The following is a 25,788-nucleotide window of genomic DNA, read 5'->3' as shown; positions in this document are numbered from 1 at the left end:
GCAGTGCGTCAAAAGTGAGAGGGATGTAAAAGTGAGAGGGAACTAAAAACAGCAGAAAGACTGACTCAAACTCAACAAAAAAGGCCATTACGCTATTCTTACTCATAAGCAAGATTTTTTTTTGAAGTGTAATCAGATTAACCATTATAGCCAGACAGACTCTATTTTAAAGCAAATAGTAGGCCTAAATAAAAGACACATACAAATAAAAACATAAATTGTCCTTTAAACCTCCTTCTTACGTAGAATATATTCAAACACTGAAAGAGAAACACTTTGAATTCTCCCTCAGAAATTGCTAGCAAATTTCACAAATGATTACAAAGAGAATGCGAGTAGTAGTATTTCACTAACAATAATGTTTTAAAAACATTGAATTAAATAAAAGGCTACCATTTATTACAAATTAAATTAATAACCAATTAAAATGCACGTTTAACTCACCATGAATCTGAGATTCCATATTTTTTAATGTTTCTTTATTTAATACAGCATTTATTCATTTAATGAATAACAATAACAAAAAAAACAACAAATCATTGTGAAAAAAAACAACTGTATAGTGAATATTTAGTATATGACCCCTCCCTGGTTCTAGAGCACAAACACACACTATTTTGCTCATGACTCACATCATGCAGCTAAACGGAGTCAAATCTTTTAAAGTAATGGTTGGAGTGCTGAGTCAGAATACATGATCAAACCTTCCAAGCCCACACCCTACATTACAGTCAGCAACTCACACTGTAAACTACAAAGCTGCCTACTATAATCAATACGGTGTAAATTAAACTACCCGCTTGATATTACAGTATCTTTCTGGCAATGGTCTCTTTCTCTAACCCAATGAATGGTTCTGCCTCATCTCACCTCCGTAACGGCATCAATGGGACAGTGTGTGCCTGCCTCTGTCTCCGTATTTATAGGCGGGAACAGAGGTCAGTTTTGAGCGCACTTAAAAAGCTCTGCCTGAAGACTGACGGCCTGTCACTTCACATCACTGAACATCCAGACGGCAGCACTGATTCATCAGCATTCAAACAACTACAACCACAGCGCATTTCATTCAATCCACATCCACACGCACTTAAACTGCTCTTCTGCATTCAACATCCAGGTAACTTTAAAACATGAATCAGATATCTGACAGGTACGCAACCTAAGAATCTTGTTTCTGATATGGAAAAGGATGAGATGGGTGACATAACTAAATAATAAAATGAGTTACATATCCGCAAAACCTGGATGTTCTCTGGATAATAGGGTTTTCACTGTTTCTTAATGTCAGCTCAGATATTAATATCTAGAGACCCAATGGTGGTTTGTGGTCAATATAGCAGATATTTAATCCTACATAACATGACTAACTGAATGAAAACGATGGTAATAAACCAGCTGAAAATAACAATTACATTAACCCTTTAGCCAAATTGCAGTGTTTGTACATTGTCATTGTCTCATAATTATTTGGCTAATTTATTGGTTTCTGAGAAAAATGGTTTGAGGTAAATCATATCTCTTACCTATTTGAACAGAGGTTAAATGGCTGCCTTAAGCTTTAGGCATAATCAGTTAAATTATCCAGATTTTTCATCCAGAAGTTTCTTATCTGTTGACAAGACTGTCGGTTTGGAAGTGATTCAAGGAGTAACACTACTGTAAATCAGCTAAGAGGATTTCTGGAGGATGAAAAATAGAAGAGGTGAAGCATTACAAAATTTTCTTTAGAGAATCACCGGGGGTAGAAGATCCACCAACCTCCTCCGAAACCGGATCTAAACAGAAGCTCTCCAAGGCCAAAGCAGCCGTAGGCTGTTTTCACACTGTTCGATTGTTGGTCTGAACTACAGTTTGATTCCGTCTTCCTCCACCTGCCTCGACTCTTTCACATTGCATTATTTGGCCCAGAATCCCGTTGGCTGCGTGCAATCAATTGCCTGATATATTAGTAACACACTGAAATACTATTACAGTTAAAGTTTCATAAATTTGACTCTGTTTATACACTGTACAATAACTGCGCAACTGATTATTAACTACAAGCAGTAAAATGATTCCCATATTACGCATTACTGTATCCCAAACCCACAGCTTTAAAACTATAAACCAAAGATGTTGTTACAAACTCTTCAGCAAACACATCGTTCCTCTGAGACTCCAGATCGACTAATCAATCCTCATCTCCAGTCCTGACCTGCTAGCATGAAACGAGAGAGCCGGTGTTGAATGTGCTTTTCCTCTCTGGCTTGACAGGTTCTCGTGCCCTGTCTGTCCGTCTGTCTGTTTGCGAGAGTTAATTAGGTCAAAGACGGGCTGCCCGCAGCAGACATGCTAAACCGCACGAGGATCAGAATCCTGCTGGGCTCTCTCGATCTGGACAGCTTGAGCCTGGCCTGCTCAGCACAGTCATTGAGCTGCCGTTGCGTTTGCAGGCAGGTGTAATTGTGAAAGACGTCACCAATGTGTGTTCGCAGTGATGTGTACTACTAAGGTCAGCAGAGGACACGCAACGGAGCAGACATCCTCACGCGTGGACGTGATGCCGCTGCTTTAATTAGCACGCGGTGTTATACCGCTGAAGATATTTCATATTAAAAGGTATGCCACAGATTATGGCAGATAACAAGCATGTAATCACTTACATTTCCGCCGATAATCAATAAAAGCCAAATTTTATAATTCTGTTAAATATAATTTTGCCCGAATTAATTCAAAATAAACCACACAGACAAATAAATCATTTTAAATGCTTTGGGTAAATGTAGGTATGACGAGCGTTAGATGGAAAAAAGCGAGCTAAAAATGCAGAAATATGTAAAATTTTATTACAGAATTGTAAAAATATAGATAATGAGCAATAATATAAATAAAATATAATATTTATCAAACTTTGAAACCGAGTAACTGTTTTTATTATAATGCTGTGATGCCATATAGATATATAAAATTTGATATTTAATGATAATTAAAAACTCTTTTTTAAAAAACTAAAATGTAAAAACAGATGTCTAATATCTACTGAAATTTAAAGAATTTAAATAAAAATAAAATAATTATATTGATGTCATGTTAATTTACATCTTAACTAAAAACAGGTTACAAGCATTACATTATGAGGCGCCAAGCGTTTTAAACACAGATGCATCCTTAAAACCCATCCTGCATCCCACCATAGCTTCACCATTTCAAATGTTTCTCTTGCATAACACGACCACATATCCAAAAGTAAAAATACATTTTTCCATCGGCTTCAAACCACCAATAGAACAACACCTTTCCCTTGAGAAACGAAAGCATGCTGGTACACGCTGACACAAGACAAACTTTCCTGCCTGTCTCAGAATTAAGATCACTCACCTACCTGTATTTCTCATGTATTAAACAAAAATGAAGACCTGGCTAGATCTTACAAAAGAAGAGACCGGTCAATCATATACAATCTGATCTCAGCAGTTTCTCTTGATAATACATCTCAATTTAGTCAAACAAAACATCTATACTTTTGCCGCTTCTCTACTAAAAAAACTGAACAAACGGTTATAGGCAGCGCGTAGATCTTCTTTGCTGTAATTCAGTCCCCCTCATCACCGAACAGACAGAAGGTATGATCCAAACCAGGTGTCACATCAGTTCCTGGGAAAGTTCCAGGTCTGAGAAGATGCAGACACAAACCCTGGAGGCCAGAAGTATTTCACTACGTGCTAAACACGCACACTCTGCTCTGTAGACATAGATTTCGATATTTGTTCGTTTGAAAAACCGTTAGTCAAACATGTTTGTTTGTGTATGAGCTCACACCATGTCGGCTTGACATTACAATGTCGCAACTGTAGAAACCTGCTGAGATACACACGACCGTGAAAGCAAGAAAACACCGCTGGTCTATTCTATTGGCGGCATTCACAGCAAAACGGTTTGATGCCATGTGATTAGACACTAAAAGAAGCACAGCCTCCCATAAACAAGAATCAACGACACAAAACAGTACTGAACCAAAGCACTGATGCGCGAGACAGCTGTTGCATCACCAGATATATGATTGATATCTCAATTATTCATAACACACGAACACCCTTAACATCCATTAAAAGATTTATTTTGCATTTATAACCATCATCAACAAAAAGGTCCATGTTTTCAAGAAAAAAATGATTAGAAATGTATAATTTTTAAATTATATAATATACAAATGAGTGCAGATATTCCATGCAATTACTATGAGCTGATAAAGACTCAATTATTTATATATAAAAAACAATGAAGGAATAAGTTACATTTATCATCAATATTTAATAGTACAGTAACTAAGTGTATACATACATACATACATCCATATACACACACACACACACACACACACACACATACATGTATTAAATACCGTGGTTAAAAATAAGGGAGGGGCTCTCGGAAGCTTCACAGAGGAGCCAATCAAATGATCCTAAAGGAGAATCTGTGGGGAACGGCACTCGACTGAAGTACCTGCAGGGTCCTGTAACAACAACATCATCTGCCTTTAAACAGAGCTGTTGTGCTCCAGGGTTTGTTTCGCCCAATAATAAACACAACTTCTCGGTTTAGAGTTCGGGTAAACATTTCCCCAGCGGGTAGACACTTTTGCGTCTGTCCTGAAGAAAAGAGGTATTTTGTAACCGATACATATTTTCCCGCTGACGTCACAGAGAGTGGGGAGATACTTTGTAACAATTCGCGGATATTCAGTGACCGCCTCGCGGACGCTTTAAATCTCTTCTACGTGGGAAATAAGCGAAGAAATCAGGAGTGAAAGTCTGAAATGCACATGTAGTCGCAGGGTTTCGTCTTAAAGAAGGTTGACACCGCCTGGGCTGAAGCTTTGGACGGATTCGTAGAGGGGTTTTTTTTAACCACACGATAGTGTCCAGATAGTCTCACTATAGCCGTTTGTGTCGAATCACAAACTCGCCACTTATACGAGACTCCTCTCTAACACGGAATATGTGTGTGTATTTTTTTCTTTTTTCCCCCCTCCTCCTGTTCCTCCATTGCTTGCTGGCGCAACAGCGTTTCATTTGAACAGTCTCCGGTGCGCATATTGTGAAATATCAGCTTTGTTCCCCTTCCCTGTAGTTTGTCTGGGCGCATACGAACCTATATAGACCGCCAGTGTGCAACAAACGGATATATCTCCACATAATCCCACACTATCAATGGGCTGCGTCCGAGCAGTTCAGACTCTTCAGCTGAGAAAAATCACTTTCAAAAGCTCCTTACCTTCTTCCACAAGAGGTTAGTCCGGTTTGGTCAGATGGCTGCGCCTGTATCTATTGTTGTAGGCAGACCGTTATCACTTTGAGAGCTGATAACGGCGGGGAAAGCCCTGTTTTAGAGTACTTCTGTCGTTTTCTTCCTCTCTTTGCCAGAGCTACGAGCCAGGGCGCTTCGAGTGACGTAACGAACCGGGATGCGCGCGCCAGACACTGGCCTCCATGACCGCCGCGACGTGCACGAGCGCTCCTGCACCTCTTATGTGAGGTGGCACCACACAGAGGCTGTATACAGCGGGCTTCAAGTGGGCTTCTTTTTTCCTTCTTTTTATGGTTATTTTATGTAGTATCATTAGTTTATTTTGTTAGTTTTTTATGTCTGCTTGATTAGTGACCTGTAGTCCAATAAAAGAATCAAAGAGCATACATATATATATATATATATATATATATATATATATATATATATATATATATATATATATATATATATATATATATATGCACAGAGAGAGAGAGAGATCTTTTATGCAAGAAAAATGTTCTATTTTTCTATTTGATTGATTAGTGGTGTAGTAACTATATATATATATATATATATATATATATATATATATATATATGTGTGTGTGTGTGTGTGTGTGTGTATATATATATATATATATATATATATATATATATATATATATATATATATATATATATGTATATATATATGTATATATATATGTATATACATATATACATATATCAAACAAATAGAAAAAGAAAAAAAAAAAGAAAAATATTTATGATCTCACGTGCATAAAAAAGTAATATATATATATATATATATATATATATATATATATATATATACACACACACTATATATATATATATATATATATATATATATATATATATATATATATATATATATATATATGATCTTTTATGCACGTGAGATCATAAATATTATAATATATATATATGCAGTTTGGTAAGAATTTCTTTTACTCCTAAACTTATTAATTCTTTTAATCCTTTTAATCCTAAAGAGTTACAATTCTATTATATTAGTGAATAGCTGGTGATGTTTTTCTTTTCGTTTGATGGTTGTTGTGGATTAAAAGAATCTGTTAGTGATTAAAGGTAAATGTCAACAGACAAAACAGCTCTCCTTCTGTTCAGATTTGCCCATCATCACATCTTCAGACATTCTCTATATGTTCAGCCCCGGAGAGCCACACGATGCAGACCTCCTCCAGCACTGGTCTTCTGGGTGTCATTTAGCGTTTGACTGATATGGCCCGTGTAACTGAAGCGTGACTGCAGGAAAAGGACTCACAGACCCAAACCGTGATCATCTATTACTACGTGATCATCAGATCAGCTCTGTAAGGAAATGACATCATCTCTCTTACTGAAAGCGTTTTCAAACCAGTTATCATCCCATTATTACATGAAACATATATTATTGTAGGTAGATCCGCAAGTAAAATGTAATTAACATTAAAACTTCATTTATGTTTTTATTTCTTTCTTTCTTTCACACACACACACACACACACACACACACACACACACACACACACACACACACACACACAGCCCACTAGAGGTCAGTAGAGATCTTCCTTTAGGTCAAGCATCTCACGTGATCGTCTCACACGCACGCGAGCGTTTTTTTTTTAAAAAAAGTGCCAGAGATCATTTAAACACATTAAACCGAAAAGTAAACAGTTAAGTGTTTTATAATAAACGTTTATTATCTGGTACAGCATGAAGTGTAGAATACATATTACATGATGAATTAGTGTTATTTGATTATAGTTTTGCCTCTAGGTAATATAAATCACTAGACAGTGCATTATGAATGTTGTAGACCCTTTAATATAATGCCCTTTGTAGAAATAAATAATTTAAAAAAGCGTTAAATATATGTGTCTTCAACAGTATAACAAATATGGAAGCCAGAAGGAAGTCTTTTCGTGATTGAAGGATGGCCATTATTGGGACCCTAAAACCAAACAACATGAAAGATAGAGTTTATGATATTGTGGCATGCTTATTCAGAGATGCTTTTTATTTTCTGTATCACCTGTCTGTTTACTGCTTAGGATAGAGACCTGTCTTCTGCACTCCAAAAGCGGTGATGAAGATGTTGATGATGACGGTGAGGAACACCAGCACAGTGGCCACGTTGTTTATCATGTCCAGCTTCCTCTGATTGGCCACATCGTTGATGTTTTTGCGCGCTGAGAAGGGCAGAAATGAGCGTAAAGCATCCATACAGGTTTTGTGCGTAATGCATGATGGATGTGGCTCTCACCCATGTGGACAAAGAGGGCCCCCGCGAGCACTTGGAAGAAGAGAGACGCGGCGATGAGGACGATGACGGTGAGGTGGTACTTGAACTCGGGGCCCTGCTCCAGGACGGCTTTCAGCTGAGAGGCGTTCGCCATCAGCAGCGCCACGTCCAGCATGCTCTCCGCCACGCTCTTCTTAGTGGCGTAATGATTCATGTTGAGAGGCTCTGCGGGCTGAAAGAGACAAAGCATTTCAAATGAAGTACATTTCTACTGTGTAACTAACAATTAATTGCACCTTTTATGGTATACGGATGTGTAGCTTATGTGTATAAAATTATATTTACAGATTCATGCATGCTTATTCCACCGACGGTGTGCTATCTTCAGTGGAGGAAAACAAGAGGCCATCTGCTCTCGTTTTTTAGAAGCAATATCAGCGGTTTCCAGCAACATCTGTACTCTGTGAGATAAGATCCTTCAAAACCAGAGAGAGGTTCTCGGTGCAAGTGGAAAAAAGCTAAATGAACCCGTTTGAATGTCAAAAGTACTGAATATATTCATTTCTTTATAATTAATACTTCTTTTTCTTCTGCTCAGGACAAACACTCCAACCAAATACTTCATTAAAACACACACACACACACGTTTGTTTTGATATATATGTGAAGACTTTGATAGGCTTCTATTGTTTTTATACTGACCTAACAATATTTTTAATCGCCCTGCACCTTTTATGCATGCTTTAATAATTTTCAGTCACAAATGTCAGTGTTTACTATCCTTGTGGGGACATTTGGTTGGACTAAGTTGTCCATATCTATCAATAGATGGCAGCATTTCACTATTCATTTTTTCAATCTGTAACTTACTTTTACAGTAACCATCTGGGGGCGCTAGATATCCTTTCATAATCATCTTTGTAATGATTTATATACATATATAATGATATATATATATATATATATATATATATATATATATATATATATATATATATATATATATATATATACTGTATATAATAATTTTCTTATGAAAAACTAAACATACATACTTTCCAATACATCTCCTGAAATCTCTTCCTAATATGTAGCCTACGTGGAGCAAAATACATAAACATGTCGATTTTTAGTTCCCCCCAATGCACTGATATCATATTTCTTTTCTATCCAGAGCCCTTGAAACCTTTCTGCTAAATCGGTCCAACACTTTTGCTTCACTTCGTGTGTTTCGTGAGTCTTCTTTTTGATCTCGGTTCCCATAATGTGCCCTCATCACCGTCTACAGGACCTGTTAGAGACATGTAGGTTTACAAACGCATGACCCTCCAAGAATGTGTTCGAACCCTCTCCCACACGAGCAGACGTCTTATCTGCATCAGAACAAAGTGTTCTGTAGAGCGTCCCGCCCCCTTACAAACATACATGTTTCATACATGTGATGTGACATAAGAAGAGCCTGTTTTGCATAAAGAACCGAATCCTCTCCACCAATCACGGCGCAGTAACACTAAGACCGGGCGAGCGCCCAAATACCACACGCACAGGCTCACTGTTTTCCTTAATGATGGGGAGCGTTTTCCTTTTTTCTTTTTAAAATAAACACCATGGGAGAGGTCAGGAATATTTTACATGTGGGGCCCGTGTCGCTGGCCCACAGGAAGTCCACCTCCCCACCCACTCATTGGCTGCTCTCACGTCCAATAGCGAATGAGAACGGGCGAGGAGGGTTCGCTCAAATGAATAAATGTTGTTACTCCGTTTTCTTTTTGCTCCTCTTTTCTGGGCAGGCCACATCCCACAACACGTGCGCATACACAGGAGGAGGGTCCATGTAAACATTCAAGCCCCCTGTGCTGCTCCGAAAACACCTCGTTTACCACAGAAAAGACAAAAACACACGCACGATGGGTTTCCGTGCTGTACGGCATAATGGGTTTTATACAGACTGTGTTTTCTGTCACCCTACACCAACCTCTCGCTTTCAAAAAAACTTAATTCTGTGTGATTTAAAATAAAAATTGTGTTAAAACTGATAGTAAAACAACGTGATATTTATGTTTTCAATATGACTCTCGCATAAAAAAAGAAAACAGTAGTAATAAAAAATTAATTTGATAAGTTTTATATCTTAATTTCATTTCAACTGAAATTAAAATTTTTGTAATTTTGTTGTATGTTTGTGATTTTTATTAGTTTTGAGGTGTATCTGTATAGTAATACACACACACACACATATGTATTTGCATATATATATATATATATATATATATATATATATATATATATATATATATATATATATATATATATATTTCAGTACAGAACCCTTGTACCAAACATGCCAGAACACTGCTTATCCACCACATAGAAATTCTAAATATAGTTTTATCATTTATAATTTCTCATGAAACTCTTAAAACAACAAAAAAAGTCTGAATGAGGACACCGGCACTGACCCAGCAGACTGATGTTGTGGGAAACTGACTAACTCTCGTGGTTCTCAGTATAGCCTGTGACTTAAGTATAATGTTGAAGTCAGGAAATGGTCAAATTGCCGGGCCTCTGGGTCAAATTTCCTCCATTTCCTTTCTTTCGTCCATTCGTTTTCAAGTTATGAGCCTCTCACCTTTTTAAACCAGAAGCACCATCCCATTCTGTTTGCTTACAATGACATAATCCTGTTCATTTAAAACGTTTAAAACAATGGAAGCATTGGAACGATGTTTTCCCCCAAAGGCGATATAAGTTATGAAAGATTCTCATAAAAGCCCTTTCCTCTATATTGTGGTATGGGGTGTGCTGTAAAACAAAGGTCTTTTTGTCTCTACGGGTTTCTTGTTACGATGATAATATTGTGCGATTTTATGACTACAAGGTTTTTTTGTTTTTTTTTTGCCGTTCTGCGCTCTGACATGCTGATATAACGTGAAGAAGGATTTAAAACCGGTTTATGTGTTTCGACAGATATGAAAGCCGCTGTACTCACTGACCCGAGGCAACGGTGCAAAATGAGCGAAATTTAAAGTGCTGACTTTACCGTTTGGCCTTTAAGCATCTATAAAACACGACTTCCTTCCCGTCGGACGCCCTGTGGCTGTGTTTCATGTGTATAGCGTGACCTCTGACCTCGTATTTCTGGGCCCTAAATCCGAACGAGTAATGTAAAGAAATGTCAAAATCAATCATCAACCATGCAGTTACATAAGGATATGTCAGAACTTTAAGGCATTGCAACATTCGCCATCAGTGTTGTTACAGCAACCGGGGATCCATGTAAACAGAGCCGGTAAAGTTATATATGTTGCCTCAGAGCTTTCAGAGGTGAGCCAATCAGGAGCGGGGTGCATTGACGTCCTAGCCAATTAGAGAGTGAATGGAGCTTTAGGAATGTGTTGACAGGTCAGTAGAGGCCCGGGGTATTCTGGGAATGCTAGATACAGTAAACCTCAGTTCCCCAGCAACTGTAGGGGACAAAAAACACATGGAGTATTACAACATATTTGCTCAAAGCATTAAAGACATTTTAAGATGTCTCATAAAAATCTCCCAGAGAGTCAATATTTTACATTTATATTGTTTGTTTGGGCAGCCTTTGAAGCATTCGCCTTGTCTGCCAAATTGTTTTGTTGAAAAAAAAATAATGCACGTCTCAAGATGAGAAAAGTGCAAGACGTGAAGTGCGGGATAAATGGAAAAAGCTATGGATTTATGGATGGCTCCACGTGAATCAAAACACCCTGCAAAGTTTTAAATCTGAAAATGTACTATGTATAAAACAATTGTGTCTTAAAAGAAAGAGTCGACGCTGAATCATTGAAATTAGTCGCTTTTAAAATGAATCCCAAGCTGTTTCGTGTTCATGATGTTATCTTTTTGCGTCGTTCTGTATGAAAATGCAGTTCAACCCCGATGACACAAAGCAGCACTGTCCTCACGAATGCTTCTTTACTAATCATTACAGGCAAGATGAAATTAAAGTGAGACCGATCACCGCAGATTAACTTCACACAAATAAGGGTTTGGAAAAATTAATCGATGAGCGAATCATTTGGGAGTCATTGAACAATTAAGATTGTCAGCCTGTTGCTGGCGACTCCCAAAACCCAAATATTCACCTTTCATTACCCAAGTGGGCCATTTTAATTTTTACTTTGTTACTAGTTGGTAGGTGGCTTCTTTTATTAGTAATTTGTATCATTTATTTGAATCATCACCTGATTCATTTAAACACATATATTCATTCACGAATGAAACGCAAGACAAAATAAATGACAGCAATTTACACAGTAAAAATGAGATGGCTTCGATGTTGTACTTTATGTTGTCGTCAAATGTGACCTCTAGAAGGCACAGCTTATTAAATTAGACTATTGAATTAGTACTGAATATTCACTCAACTTCTTCACAATTACTATGGGGTTGTTTAGAGATGCATAACACTTCAGGTTTTTTTAGTGGAGCAAAAATAGACAAACTAGTCATGTCTAAATTGAAAATTTCCCTATTATCCTTTTTGTTTTTAGGGTATGTTAATCCCTCTTCATCAGTTAGGAACCTTGGTGTGCTGTTCGATAACAATCTTTCCTTTGAAAGCCATGTTTCTATCATCTGTAAAACTCAAAAACATATTCAGAAGAAACTCAGTAATGTTAATTCATTCATTGATGACCTTTGCGGTTAGACTATTGTATTGCTTTATTCAGATGTTGCTCTGCATGCTCAAACCTCAGCTGGTCCAAAACACAGCAGCTGGAGTCCTTACTAGAACCAGCAAGTATGACCGTATTAATACTGCACTGGCTCCCTATCAAACATCGGATATTTTTTAAAAATCTTGTTAATTACTTATAAAACTCTTAATGGTTTAGCTTTTATCACATCATAGTTCTCCACATCCGTTTGGTTCTGACCATTTGATAATACCTATAATGTCAAAATTGACTGCCGGAAGCAAAACCTTTTCCTATTTAGAAACCAAACTCTGGAACAATCTCCCTAACACTGTTCGGGAGGCAGACACACTCTGTCTGTTTAAATCTAGATTAAAGACCCATCTCTTTAACCTGGCTTACACATACACTAATAAACTTCTATTATTAAGATGCTTTAAAGGATTTTTAGGCTGCATTAATTAGATAATCAGCCGTATCCAGAGCAGATGGTGAATAAGCACCAAGAGATGACCTTCATCGGAGACCAGAACACCTAGATGAGCCCCGTGGACAGATCACAGGAACCAGACACACTCATACACACACAATAAGTCCTTTACACAATCTGACATAGCTGTGTTTAAAATTGAACTGGAAATAAAGTGCTTGTCATGTGGCCAGAGGAAAACTGGCCCCCAACTGAGCCTGTTTTTTTTTTCCATTCTGTCACGGATGGGGTTTTGGTTATCGTCGATTTGATTATGCAGACCTTCTCTGCATTTAATACAAATTAAGTGTTTAACCTTGCCATTGCTATCACTCAATACTCCTATTTAATACTGTTCACAATCTGTATTGTTAAAATCTCTATATAAAGAAAAGTGATTGAATGATTGATATACTAAAAGCCTGTATTGTATTGTATTATAGCATAGTTTATCCGTTGTGTGGTAACTGATTTACAAAAAAAACAACGAAGGCCTTGTAGTTTATCGCTTCAGCATAACAGAAGTATAAATCTGTGCCTGACCCTCAAGCTGTTGTTTATTCCTCCATTAAGAAAATAAGTGCTTGTGAGAGCGTGTTTAACAGACTGCACATGGACAGTTTCCTTTTGTATAAACCAATAAAACTGGGCCTTTTATCACCGACGGTGTGTCTGCATTTGTGAAAAAACAGATTTCTTTTCTGTGTCTAAATGAAGTTATCCGTGGGGCGAATTGCGGGCTGTTTGGATGTGAAGAGGGTCACGCTATGTTTATGATGACAGTTGCTATAAACACTGGAACATCTTCACTTCATATCAAACGAGGGTAAAGTGGAGGCAGAGAGGAGGTGGTGGGACACGCCCCTTCCCCGCCCACAGAGCCTGAGGCAGCTGTCACACCCCATGAACCCTGTGACCTCTCACACACACATACCCATGTCGTAACATTCATGTTTAATTCACAAAAATGTAATTATAATAAAATAAATTATTATGTAAATAATAAGTAAAATATTGAATAAAGCAATATATGTATGTAATAAATACATTATATATAATGATAGAAATAATAAATTGATAATATTAATAATATTAAATACTATATATATATATATATATATATATATATATATTGTTTTAAATAAATGCATAACTGCACAAGCAACTATTAGTAATAATATCATCATTGCTTAATGTATGGGTTTCTTTATTTATTTATTTAGAATTATTTATAAATTCTATTATATAAATATACTATAAAATTACAAATAATATGCTTAGAATGATTTGTTCATTGATTCTTTATTTTTGGTATATTTATTTTGTCATTTCATTATTTTAATTTTAATTTGCACTGTTGTGATGGTTATCATCATCATTTATATTCTATGTATGGCTTTATTTATTTATAATTACTTATCATCATTTATTTATTCATATATTTTATGCATGGCTTTATTTTTCATTTATTTACAATGACTTATTATCATCATCATCCATTTATTTATTTCATGTTTATCATTGTTGCTCTTACTCTGAATACAGCTGCACAACTGTTACCTAAAATAAACAAATGCTGACAAAATGACATTATATATAATATGATATTGCTTTATATTAAAATATTTGATCAAAACAATTCGGCTTCATACTTTCAGGAAGACATGCTTTCCAAACGACACTTTGAAACTGTAATAAACGAGTCACCTGCGCTGACTTCCTGCCACTGTGAGTCTCAGTGTGTCTCTGCTGCTATTGTGCTCATCGGGAGCTTGGGAACCAGGCAGAGGAACGAGTTTGTGCATTAACTGTGTGGTTGACTTCATTTGAACGTGTCGTGCGGATGTGGCTAAACAGAGTCTGAGAAAACAGCCGATTTAGAAAAATGAAAAACCCTCGGTTCTTCTTTTGAGGTGGTGGCTCACCAAATCTGTTAGACCCCACATAAGACACCAGATGAAGAAAACCCCAGCTTCTCTTCTCTACATCGATATGTTCACACACACATGAAGGCGAGCTTTGGTTTTATCTACCCACAACACCCTTCAACCACTCTCTGACTAGTTTCATTTCTGCAGGGGTCTGAGATGCTGGAAATGTGTTTTCTGTTAAACTGCGAGTCTTTGTATTTACTCATAACCTTTGGTGACGTCCTGCCTTTCCTAAAAAAGAGCTTTCCTAAACAGGAAATTGGGGTTGGATATACGGGACATGCCGACAGTTTGAATTGAAATCCCAGATATCAACATGATTGGCCATTTAGTGCTGATAGCAGCAGTTGGGAGCAGTGGGAGGGGCATTTGATTGGTACAGGATGAGTCATCAGCATTTTTTTGGTCAGTAAATTTGTACATTCACAGAACATTTATAGTGTACGTTTTTCCTTCACACTAAGGAAAAACCGTTCGATTAAACGTTCCATAGGGAACCAAAAATTGTTATTCTGTGTTATAAATAAATAAATGAAAAAAAAAACAACAACTTTTAGAAGGTTTGTTTTGAAAAGTGTGCCGTGGGGAACAGTTTTCCACTATAAAGAACCTTTGTGGAACAGAAAGATTCCGTGAGTGTTAGAGGTTCTTCTTCCATAGACTCCAATAAAGAGTTTTAGAAGATATATATATTTGAGTCAAAGGCACAAATCAGCAACCACTCATAGAAATGAACTTGTCTTTTGGGTAACATAAAGCACACACACACACACACACACACACACACACAGCCTGTTTGGCAAAGTGCAGTCATAATGGAGCCCAAGGGAGACGCTGCTCTTACAGAATTCATATACACTCATATCATCCCTGACCCTGTCATGCCAGTGTGTGAGGAGTTAGACAACAGGAAATGTTTACTTCACACTTTAAGCCTCAGAATCAAAAGCTTTCCCATGAACCCACCGAACATTCGTTATATTTCCTGTAGAGTAGATGATCAGATCCGGTGCTCTGGGGACGAAAGAGCGAAATCTGATCAAACCCTCTACATTTAGGCGCATCTCTCTTTTCACTAATATTTATTCATTTTTGTCAATAAAAAACCCCCCTCAAGAAAACCAACGCTTTTTCTTTTAATACGGTTTTTACGTTTTGCAAATGCCTTTGGATGTTTGCCCCCCAAAGTGAGCTAAATCTGAACAAACTTCCCTTTTTCAATTAGAAACTACACAGAAAATTTGAATTCTTAAATAACTATTTATTTTTCTAAGACACGCAAAAACATTTTATCATTCGAATCCAAGCAACCTTGAATATAAACATAATTGTTTAATTATTAAAAAAAAAAGAAAAAGCAAAAGTAAAAGTCAGTTTGCGTGCGCGAAGGCCAGAATGGTCCCAAAGACATTTACGGACTTCCTCGATTCAAAACAGTGACTTTTTTCTATTTGTTTTTGTCTGCTTTCCCCAAGACTAAACATTTTGCTAAGTTATTTTTTGTCATTTTTTATCACAGCAGCTACAAAACGAAAAAAAAAGTCAGTTTGTCCTGATTTCCGAGCGAAGGGGACGGGGAGTCACTTCTTTAAACTGGGTTATGATGTTCGGGGTTAACCCAGCCATGAAACACACGCTCGTGTAGTCTCTGAAAATGGCTTCAGAAATGACATGCAGAAGGCACAAAGCGTACACACACACACACACACACTGTCCTCCTCTGTCCTTTGATAAAGAGTTTATCTGTGGCGCTGGGCTCAGGGCTCTCTGTCCCCGTCTGTCCTGGAAACAACAATAAAGAGAGAGAAAAGAGGAGACAGAAGTGTAAATGGAGGAGCAGAGGATGTGTGCGGCAGGTTCCTGAGCTCGGGTGGAGGTCGGTGTTTGTCAGTTCAGTTTTCCAGCACCATCTTATCGCTCTCTCTCTCTCTAGTCCTCCCTCGTTTATTCTATATCTCCCCTGAGCTCTCTCTCTGTTGTCCCTCCCTATGAAAACATGACCTCAGACAAACAGGACTCCAGCAGGCCGAGGCTCTGGCGTGACGTAAACTCAACGTGCCCACAGAAACATCTCACAAGCCTAAAAGAAAGAGATGTTAAATCTGAGTTTAATTCGATTTTTTTATTATTATATCATATTTAATGTAATTTCACTTAATTGAATATATAATATAAATATATATTTTTATATTAAATAATATATGTCATTTCAATTTAAAATAATATACATTTTATTTTACTTAATAATATAGTATTTTTTTAATTATCACAAAAGTTTTGCATAAAACATGTAAAAAAAAAAAAAAAAATATATATATATATATATATATATATATATATATATATATATATATATATATATATATATATATATATATATAAATTTAAAAGTCAATTTGTCTTTGAGGACTTAACTAAATTAACTTTCTTAAATAAATTACTTTTATTGTACCATTGCCTGCATAGAGGTGTTACACAGCTTAACTATTCATTCATTTAATATACTTTCTTTTCTAAGAATAAAATAATGCAACAGCCAAATCATTTTCACTATTTTCACTTATCATTAAATATATTATCTTACATTTTTTCTAAATATTTTTCTCGCGCACGCCCACACATTCGGCATGTCTCCGATGGACTCATCTTCCTCTATTACCCTATGCTTGATCTGAACTCTGTCCGAATGGCAACATATTTGTATTCCCATCCTAGCAACAAGCCATAAGATAAAACTGCGCATTTGCAGCGAGACCAACCTATTTTCACCACTTCCACGGTTCTCTCATCATCATCACTGGCCTGTAATCATAAAAGAGGGCACCAGATATTTTCAAGGAAATTTATAGCGTATTTAAAACGACGGATGATTATACTGCAGGCATTTAGCTCCGTCAGACTGACCTCGAAGTCCCTCAGATTTATACATTATGATTATACCGGTGCTCTTTAATTGTGTCTTTAGGTTAACACACTCTAAAGTTAGAGGACGTGTGAACGCGCGTGTGTGTGTGTGTGTGTGTAGTGTTGGTATGGGCAGGGCAGGCCAGTGAAATGGCCTGGATTGGGCAGCTGCAGCTCTGGAAAGCACCGACGGCTTTAGTCATGGCTGCTGTAGTCACATGAGCCGGAACGTCTTTCATACTGAATATAGTTCAGAAAGGCAAATTCCTGCTCTGCTGGTCAAACAGCGGCTAGAGGGAGACAGGCTTTTCTCTGTGAGTGTGTGAAAGCATCATGGGAGTTATGGCCCACGGCACAAAGCACTGGTGTCGCATTACAGTGGAACGTCCAGTTTGTCAAATGACTGCTGGAGTGGCTGAAAAACGCATTAGGTTTTATTATCTGCGTGCGTGTGTGTGTGCTGAGAAGTCAGATTTATGTGTCTGTGATGACTCATCTCGCTCTGAAGGCCATGTAGTGTCTCGCGCAGGATCAAGCGGCTCAGTAAAAGCGTTTTGGTTTCAGATGCTTTTAAAATGAGGAAAACTATATTATTATTATTCATGTTTTATTGTAATATTTGGCATATTAATTTTAAATACATTGCTTCAAATTTTCCTAACACTCACTGTAATTATGTACAGTAATTTATGTAAATTATTTTATTTATTTATTCTTTTATTTCAATTATTGATATTGTATTTCCATACAAATTTTTGACACGTATACATATACATTATAAATATATACATATACATAAAAGTTATTTTACGTCACGTACTATTTGGACATTTTCACATTTAAATATTTTAATTTGATTGATATTTTTACTTTACATTTTATTGTGCTTTTGTCATTTTTTATAATTTTTTTAATTGTACCCTCTTTTTTAATAACATGTCTACTGCATACCATAAATTATTTATAAATGTATTAATATATAATATTTATTACTGAATATATTAATATATTTTTAATTGGTTTTAGTTCTCACACACACACACACACACACACAAACACTCACATATATTGTATATATAGAAATAAAAACAGTATCAATAATAATATAAATAATATAATCAAAAATGCTGTATTTTTTTAACAGATTAATTTTAAACATCCAATTTTTTTTCTATGGGCAAATAGTGCTAGAATGCATTTGCAAATGCACTTTTGATGCCTTAGCAGGCGTGGAAAGCACATTCTGTTTATGAAAATACAACAATGCGGCAATTCCTTTGAGAAAGTCTAAAACAGAAAATCTGAGTGGCAAACAAGGAGTTCAAAGACGCGAAGAAAAACAGAAATGTTTTTGTGCATTTGTCTGCGCACATCAATCAAAGAGACAGGAAAGTCTCCGAACGAGTCGAAACAGACGACAAAAATAATCTCAGAATACATCAAACGACTTGCATCTCTTCTGACAACGGGATGGACAGATGCCAAACAGCGACAAACTCATCAAGGCCGCTCTCATTACATAAGCGTTTGTGAATTTGTCTGGGAAATTGGTTTCGATCAGATGAAGCGCACGGAAACCCGAAGTCAAAGCATCTACTCTCAATGGCGGCGTGACACGCAAGCTTGCGGCGTAAAAAAACACACACACTTACACTTGAACTGGTTTACAAAGCGTTGCTTTGTGGCCCAGAGTTGACCACAACACGTCCTTAATGAAAAGACTTCACACCTTTCTCGCTGCGTTAAAAAGCCACAAACGACTCACTGTGCCTTACACGCACGGAAAGCTGGAATCAATCAGTGCACCATTAAAGCAGCTGGACTCTAGACGAAACGTGTGTCGTGTGGGACCAACCAATGACTGCTTTTAAATCCACACCCATTTTATGTGAGTGTGAAACAGACATTCCTCTCATAGCAGAGCGCGAGGTCCTCTCTGTGGCTGAAGATGGCAGGTTAATGCACAGCCTAGCATGTTCTAAAGTGAAAACACATTGGCCGAGAGTCTGTAGGAAGAAGGAAAAGTTATATAACAGGAAATGGTTATATAATCTCTTACATGTGCTTTATATATATATATATATATATATATATATATATATATATATATATATATATATATATATATATATATATATATATATATATATATATATATATATATATATATAACAAATTCATTGTGTATATTTTGAAATATTATTAAATATTTTTTGTCAATTATATTTGTATATTTTTAAGCATATTTAATATGTGTATATACATATATATATATATATATATATATATATATTTTTATATTATTTTTTTTTTTTTTAAATAAATATAAGAAGCAATATATATATATATATATATATATATATATATATATATATATATATATATATATATATATATCTTGGAAGGCAACATGATGTTTCTGTCTACTCTATGGAAAATCCTTCATGTCAGAGAGGCACACGCGATTCCCAAAGAATCTCGTTTGGGAGCAGGAGGCATGACCCCAGAAAACCCCACATGTTTTTCTTTCACATGTGACATCTCAGCATGAAACTTTCCTCCAGGGCTTTCCTGTCTTTCACTGAGGAGCACCCACTGGTTTGGCCCGCTAAAAACTAAAGTTCCTTCCCTCTTTCTCTCTGAAAAGCACCGTCGAAGAAGAAAAGCGGACAGATGTGACTGGATAAAGTAAGTTAAAGTGACAGCTGACCCGCGAGCGATCAATCATGCTGTCAGTGACAAGCCATGTTCAAACACTCATCCAGCAGCTCCATGTGTGTGTCCTACACCAGCCAAGCCTGAACACAACAGCTACACATGCCTGCTGTACGAAAACAACTGAACAGAGCAGGATTGCTGACGATACGAGATCTAGTGGTCCCGAAACTATCAAGTTATGTTTCACGTGTCTGAAACGTTCATAAAATTAACTAATGTTTGACATCAATAAAGTATCAAAATACATTGGTTTGATTTTTGATAATACATTTACTTTATTTGTGTATTGCATTTACTTTTTGTGGTTAAAAATACAGTAGAAATCCATAATATTAGTTTTCTTTTTCTAAAGTGTCCTAAAATGACATTCATATACATAATGCAAAGCTGAATTTGCAGCATCATTACTCTAGTGCTCAGTCACACGATCCTTCACAAATCAATACAAAATTCTAACTGGGTCCTTATTATTCATAAAAACTGCCTAGTATTTTTGCGGAAATACATTTAATACATTTTTCAGGATTCTTGGGAGTTAACATTTTTACCCGAATGAACATTTTTTTCACATTTTTTAAAAAAATCATTACTCTTATTATTGGTTTAATTTGAAATATCAATTTTTGTAACAATTGTTAAGCTTTCCACTGATGCATGGTTTGCTAGGACAATATTTAGAGATACAACTATTTGAAAATCTAAAATCTGAGCGAGCAAAAGTCAAAATATTGAGAAAACCGCCTTTAAAGTTGTCCAAATGAAGTAGTTAGTAATGCATATTACCAATCAAAAATGACATTTTGATATATTTATTGAATATCTTCTTTGAACGTGATCATAATCATTTTTGGCATAAAAGACAAATCAATAAAGCTACAATGTATTGTTGACTATTGCTACAGATATACCTGCGCAAATTATGACTGGTTTCGTAGTCCAGGGTCACATATGTTATACTAAAATAGTTTATTATACTATATTATATTATATTTAAAATCTTTTAGTCTTGCTTGCAGGTCGCTGCGTATAAAAGTGCTTACAATGCATAGATCCGCTGAACTGTGTATAAAGTCAAACACGCAAAGCAATAATCGTGTTGTCACAGGGACAATAAATCGAAAACTTCAAGGTGTTTCGTCACAGACGTGACGCTATCCCAACCTCCGTGTCAGTCGACAGCTTTAAACAAACATTCTCTAGAGACGCGGCAACAGCGGAACCCATTCTACACCATTCTATAAAAGGTCTTATCGCGTCCCACTGCTGTGGGTGTCTTAAAGATGAAAAATGTCTAAACATGTCACTGAGCGGGGGTCTGGTGTGATGCCAGTGGTATGAAGAGCTGGCCCACTCGAAGGAGAAAAGACTGAGCAGTGAGAAAACTCTTAGCTTGCATCGTCAGTATCATTGTAACACACACAGAAAAATACAAATCGCATAGATATATGACAGCAGTCACTCTAAAGAGAAGATATATCATCCTTCTTGCTTTCAAATTTTAAAAAGGATAAACATGCATGCTGCGTATAATTATAACGGTAATGTCAATCCCAAATAAAGGTCACTAAAAGGCAAAAGCAGATAAGAATTCATCAAGACAAGAGTGGCATGTCTGCTTTTTTAGATATAAACTATAAGCGATGTTTGATATCATATAAAATATTTTTTGTATATACATGTGTGCGTTTCATTTTATATACACATCATAATAATTTAATTAAAAATGTAAAACGTTAAATGCGAGGTATCACTTTTCACTGTAGATTATGCTCTTTTTCTACTTCCAAAAACTGAAAAATCTGTAAAATAAGATGGAATAAAAAATGTCTACAGTTTTTCATCATATAAACTAATTTCATCAAAAACTAAAGTTTTTGTGAGTAAATGTCCTAGAACGACAATGTCCGGACACAAACGACCTAATGCCTGCATCGGCTGATTTTCCAGTTCATTTTATGACCGGGAGTTGGATAATTCACAAGCAATTTCTTACTTTAATGCGAGATCCATTGTGCTTGTCATAATATACAGCAAAGCGTTATTTAAAGATTATTCAACAAGCCTTTTTTGGAAAGCGTGAAACCGAAAGGGGAAATCCTTAAATTCCTCCTATTATATCTCCTATGCGATAATTTGGGGATTTTGTGTTGATCTACACAGAAACTACAGACATCTGCATCTAACTGTCACCACGGTGACCAAACCTCCAGCCGACAGACGACTGTAACCAGAGAAGGACGGTTAAACATTAAACACTGTGTTATTATTATAGCAAACAAATGACCAATAACCCTGTTTAATGCACTTACATAACACATGTTTGGCCTTCGGTGTAAACCCCATGCCCTCATAAGCTCGAAAATCACCAAAGCAAAGATTTTTTAAAAAGTCACATTTACATCCCATCCCTTCGTAGATGACAGCATAACTGCAAATCTGCGTTTCATCCCACATCTGGAAACACTTAAATCTCCCAGCATTCCTGGGTGACTTGGAGCATTAGCTGTTATTGTTACTGCAACGGCAGCACTGCATCATGGGACATGATCCAGGGCTGCAGGCCAGACAGATCTATACGTTGCTTGGATTTCCACGAAAATTCAGTACGATTTCCACGCGCACCCTTCTGAGACGTAGCCAGTCATAAAGGGAAAAAGCACAAAACGACACAAAGTTAAAAGAAATGCATTCAACGTGTGGCTGTGTTGCCTTCAGATGTGTGACACTTGTGTGAGAGATCCCGGATCAGGTGCTACTGCCCACTTTAGAGCCTGGGTGAAGTGGCACCAAGGTGCCATCGGGTCAAAGAGTAGTAGCCAATTCCCAGAAATGCCAGTCATCATGCTATACTTCACAAAGACACTCCAAATGTTTCAGTGGAGAACATAAGAAAGCAGCCCAGGCTCATTGGAAATAGGTGCCTCTATATACATAGTTATGTACCTTACCGCACATTTCACAGCCGTTTCAAAGTGAAATATGGTATAGGAACATTTTGTCGCAGTTAAATACAGTAAATTCATTAACTGATATAATGTTAATATAGATACTGATACTGAGATACTGAAATCTGTTTTGTACCTTTGAAATAACGTATATAAAAGGTCCATCATGGTGAGACTCATTAAACTGAAATATGCAATAAACATTAATTTAGCAACATTAGATGTGACATACAAACCTAATAAACATAACTGATAAGAAAAAGTCGGAACATAACTTTTATGTAAGTGACATTACTTCTTTTCATCCCTAGGGTAAAACTGAGTACTATCTGTTAGCAGGGATGCACATATCCAAGGTCAGATGAACCTCCTTAAACCATTTCACATCCGTTGAACCCCCACGGCCCCTGTTTTAATCAAGGCATTATCTGGCAATCACTTTCACAGGGATCAGTGCGCTCTGTAATATCACATAGTACTCCGACTGCCCTGTCTGTGAGCGCTGTGTAATCCTAAGGAAATGGGATCCTAAACTCACTGTCAGGACTGTGGATTAGGTTAGAGACCCGGCGAGCTGCGCTTCTCTGACACTCTGCTGCAAGTGACGGAGACCTTGGTTTCATAACTAATTTCTGTCTTTGCTGCTCTGGCCGCAGGTCATTAAAGATAATTGCATAACGTTGTTAAAAAATTAACAGGTCAGCAGATATGACATTTGGACATTTACTGGCACACACTTAGTCCTGTGACAAGCCAATCCTGCTAGAATCTATCACTAATAATAGAAGCACGTCTGGAAAAGTCATCGAATAAAACATTGGAAGGAACGTTCACTGCAGAACACTGAAGAATATATTGTTTAAAAGTTGAATCAGTAATGTTTTTTTAATAAATAAATACATTTATGAAGCAAGGATGCATGCAACTGTTCAAAAGTGCCATTTATAAATTAAGCTATCATTAAATAAATTTAATTTATTATTTATTTTTAAGAATATGAACTTGCAGATTTTCACTGTATGAAAAAAATTTCTTTTGTGTTCCACGGAAGAAATAAAGTCCTAAGACAGATTTTTCCTTTTTGACAGATTTTTCATTTTTGGGTGAACTGTCCTCTTTTTTTAAGAATAGAGAAGAATACGGTGAACTTCACACTGTATTTTATTTCTAAATTATGTTTTAAAACCTCTCACCAGTCCTATAAGAAACAATTCAGAATTGCTTGTTTCAGTCATCTGAGATTAAACGAGCCATCACGAAAATATCACGAAATTTCAGAATTCAAGAGACTCATTTTTACGAAACAATTCCCAGCTTTCCCAGTGTTGTCGTGGCTGTCAGAGGTTTGCGACAATCCTCCTGACCCCAGTAATAGTCTGGTAAGTGCATGCTCTGTTGATCATCAGGTACATTAAAGGTTCGGCCGGTCTTTGCAGTCCATCACTAATTGATATTTGATGGATTCTCTGAAAGATGCTCAGCTTCAGAAGAGAGAGAACTAGATGATTACCTTCCTCTAAATACACAGGACATTCTGCACCCCGATGCGAGGACGGAGAGCAAGGGAAAGAAATTAAGGAATGTCACGTCGCAGCCCCCAAAGAAATACCAACAGCTTCTAGACGTCTCGGCGTACCTGTAGATCTGTACGTCCTCTTGCTGCCGGCATGGCTGAGTCCCAGATGACCGTCGCTGCCGCCGAACGGATGAATCGGAGTCCAGATACGCTCGGAGTTCCTCAGAAAGGGAAAGTAGGAAAGTCGGTAAAAGCTTTTGAAGAAATTCATGGCACATAGCAAGGACAGCCGTCCAGGCAAACAAGTGTGTTATTCATTCTTTTCTCTCTCTTTTTTTTTCAATTCCAGCCCATTCCAACCCACCGGACTGGGTCGCAACAAAACTGAGCGCTCCTTTGTAAACAGTAAACCAGTCAAATACGCTATAGCCAATGTAATCACTGTCTGCAAAGAGAAGAAAGACTAGATTTTGTCTGCTTCTTGTTCAAGTGCCCGGCCGGTATAATTAGACTCAGATTCCCCCATCCAGTAAAAGGCTGCATTCAGAGCTCATCCACTCACCCAACACTTAAAATGCAACATTTTGATATTTTTATAAATGGGTGGTGAATATGTGGTAAGTGGTTCAGTATAAAGCACACAAGAAGACTGAATTGGGAGCACAGGCAAACAGTGATAAATGTGATGACGTGTCTAATGTTTTCAGAGGTAAGATACCGTCTCCTACTAGAGGCTACTTTAAGCAAGCTAGGCTAAATTTCACGAAAATTGTAAACACTGGTTATTTCAATATCGCTCTATCTCTTTGTGCGGTCTGGCACGATCCGATTCAACCAATAAAATGCCTGTTTGGCTGGACAATGGCGGACGGTTTTAACCCACTGTTGTTTTTAAAATCAGTCATGCAGAAATGCTATAAACAAATAAAAGGCCGGTCTAATTACTACTTACTCGTCTGATTCATTAAAAAGATCTGATTCAAAATAATGATTTGTTCACTAATTAAACACAGCTGCTTCTCTCAGGAACACATCAAGGAGCTCTAAAAATGGATGAAAAAGAGATTAATTTGCGAACGGCGATTAAATTTGA

The 25,788-nt window shown here is 36.8% G+C and overlaps 2 protein-coding genes and 2 long non-coding RNA genes across 20 annotated transcripts in view; 2 read left to right on the top strand and 2 right to left on the bottom strand.

The window, feature by feature from the left end:
• erc1b (ELKS/RAB6-interacting/CAST family member 1b) overlaps nt 1-5,451 on the bottom strand; it is a 187,244-nt gene extending 181,793 nt beyond the window's left edge. For 3 of the 16 annotated variants that reach the window (XR_006250571.1, XM_043236246.1, XM_043236249.1), the window contains exon 1: nt 5,254-5,437. The gene's annotated coding sequence lies outside the window, so the exon portion shown is untranslated. Of the gene's footprint in view, nt 1-4,368; nt 4,493-5,253 lie in introns of all 16 variants that reach the window. The other 13 variants (XM_043236251.1, XM_043236252.1, XM_043236254.1 and 10 more) reach the window with 9 other exon arrangements.
• Nucleotides 5,416-7,487, top strand: LOC122342458. The gene is made up of 3 exons (XR_006250572.1): nt 5,416-5,551; nt 6,463-6,625; nt 7,349-7,487. It is a non-coding gene; the product is annotated as an uncharacterized LOC122342458 (long non-coding RNA).
• Nucleotides 6,972-25,229, bottom strand: ninj2 (ninjurin 2). Of its 2 annotated transcripts, none has more exons than XM_043236263.1 (4): nt 24,816-25,229; nt 7,561-7,771; nt 7,358-7,486; nt 6,972-7,248 (listed from the first exon to the last, which is right to left on the bottom strand). In XM_043236263.1, exons 1-4 carry the CDS (start codon nt 24,846-24,848, stop codon nt 7,238-7,240), a joined length of 384 nt encoding a protein of 127 aa, XP_043092198.1. In that variant the 5' UTR covers nt 24,849-25,229; the 3' UTR covers nt 6,972-7,237. The 2 variants fall into 2 exon arrangements, with proteins under 2 accessions (XP_043092198.1, XP_043092197.1); XM_043236262.1 differs by having other exon boundaries at nt 7,330-7,486; nt 24,816-25,170.
• Nucleotides 7,669-8,562, top strand: LOC122342459. The gene is made up of 2 exons (XR_006250573.1): nt 7,669-7,799; nt 7,887-8,562. It is a non-coding gene; the product is annotated as an uncharacterized LOC122342459 (long non-coding RNA).
• Nucleotides 25,230-25,788: the final 559 nt, after the last annotated feature.

The sequence above is a fragment of the Puntigrus tetrazona genome, chromosome 4 (genome assembly GCF_018831695.1).
Source record: "Puntigrus tetrazona isolate hp1 chromosome 4, ASM1883169v1, whole genome shotgun sequence".
In the NCBI taxonomy this organism is placed as follows: Eukaryota; Metazoa; Chordata; class Actinopteri; order Cypriniformes; family Cyprinidae; genus Puntigrus; species Puntigrus tetrazona.
This window is presented reverse-complemented; position numbering and strand designations above follow the sequence as displayed.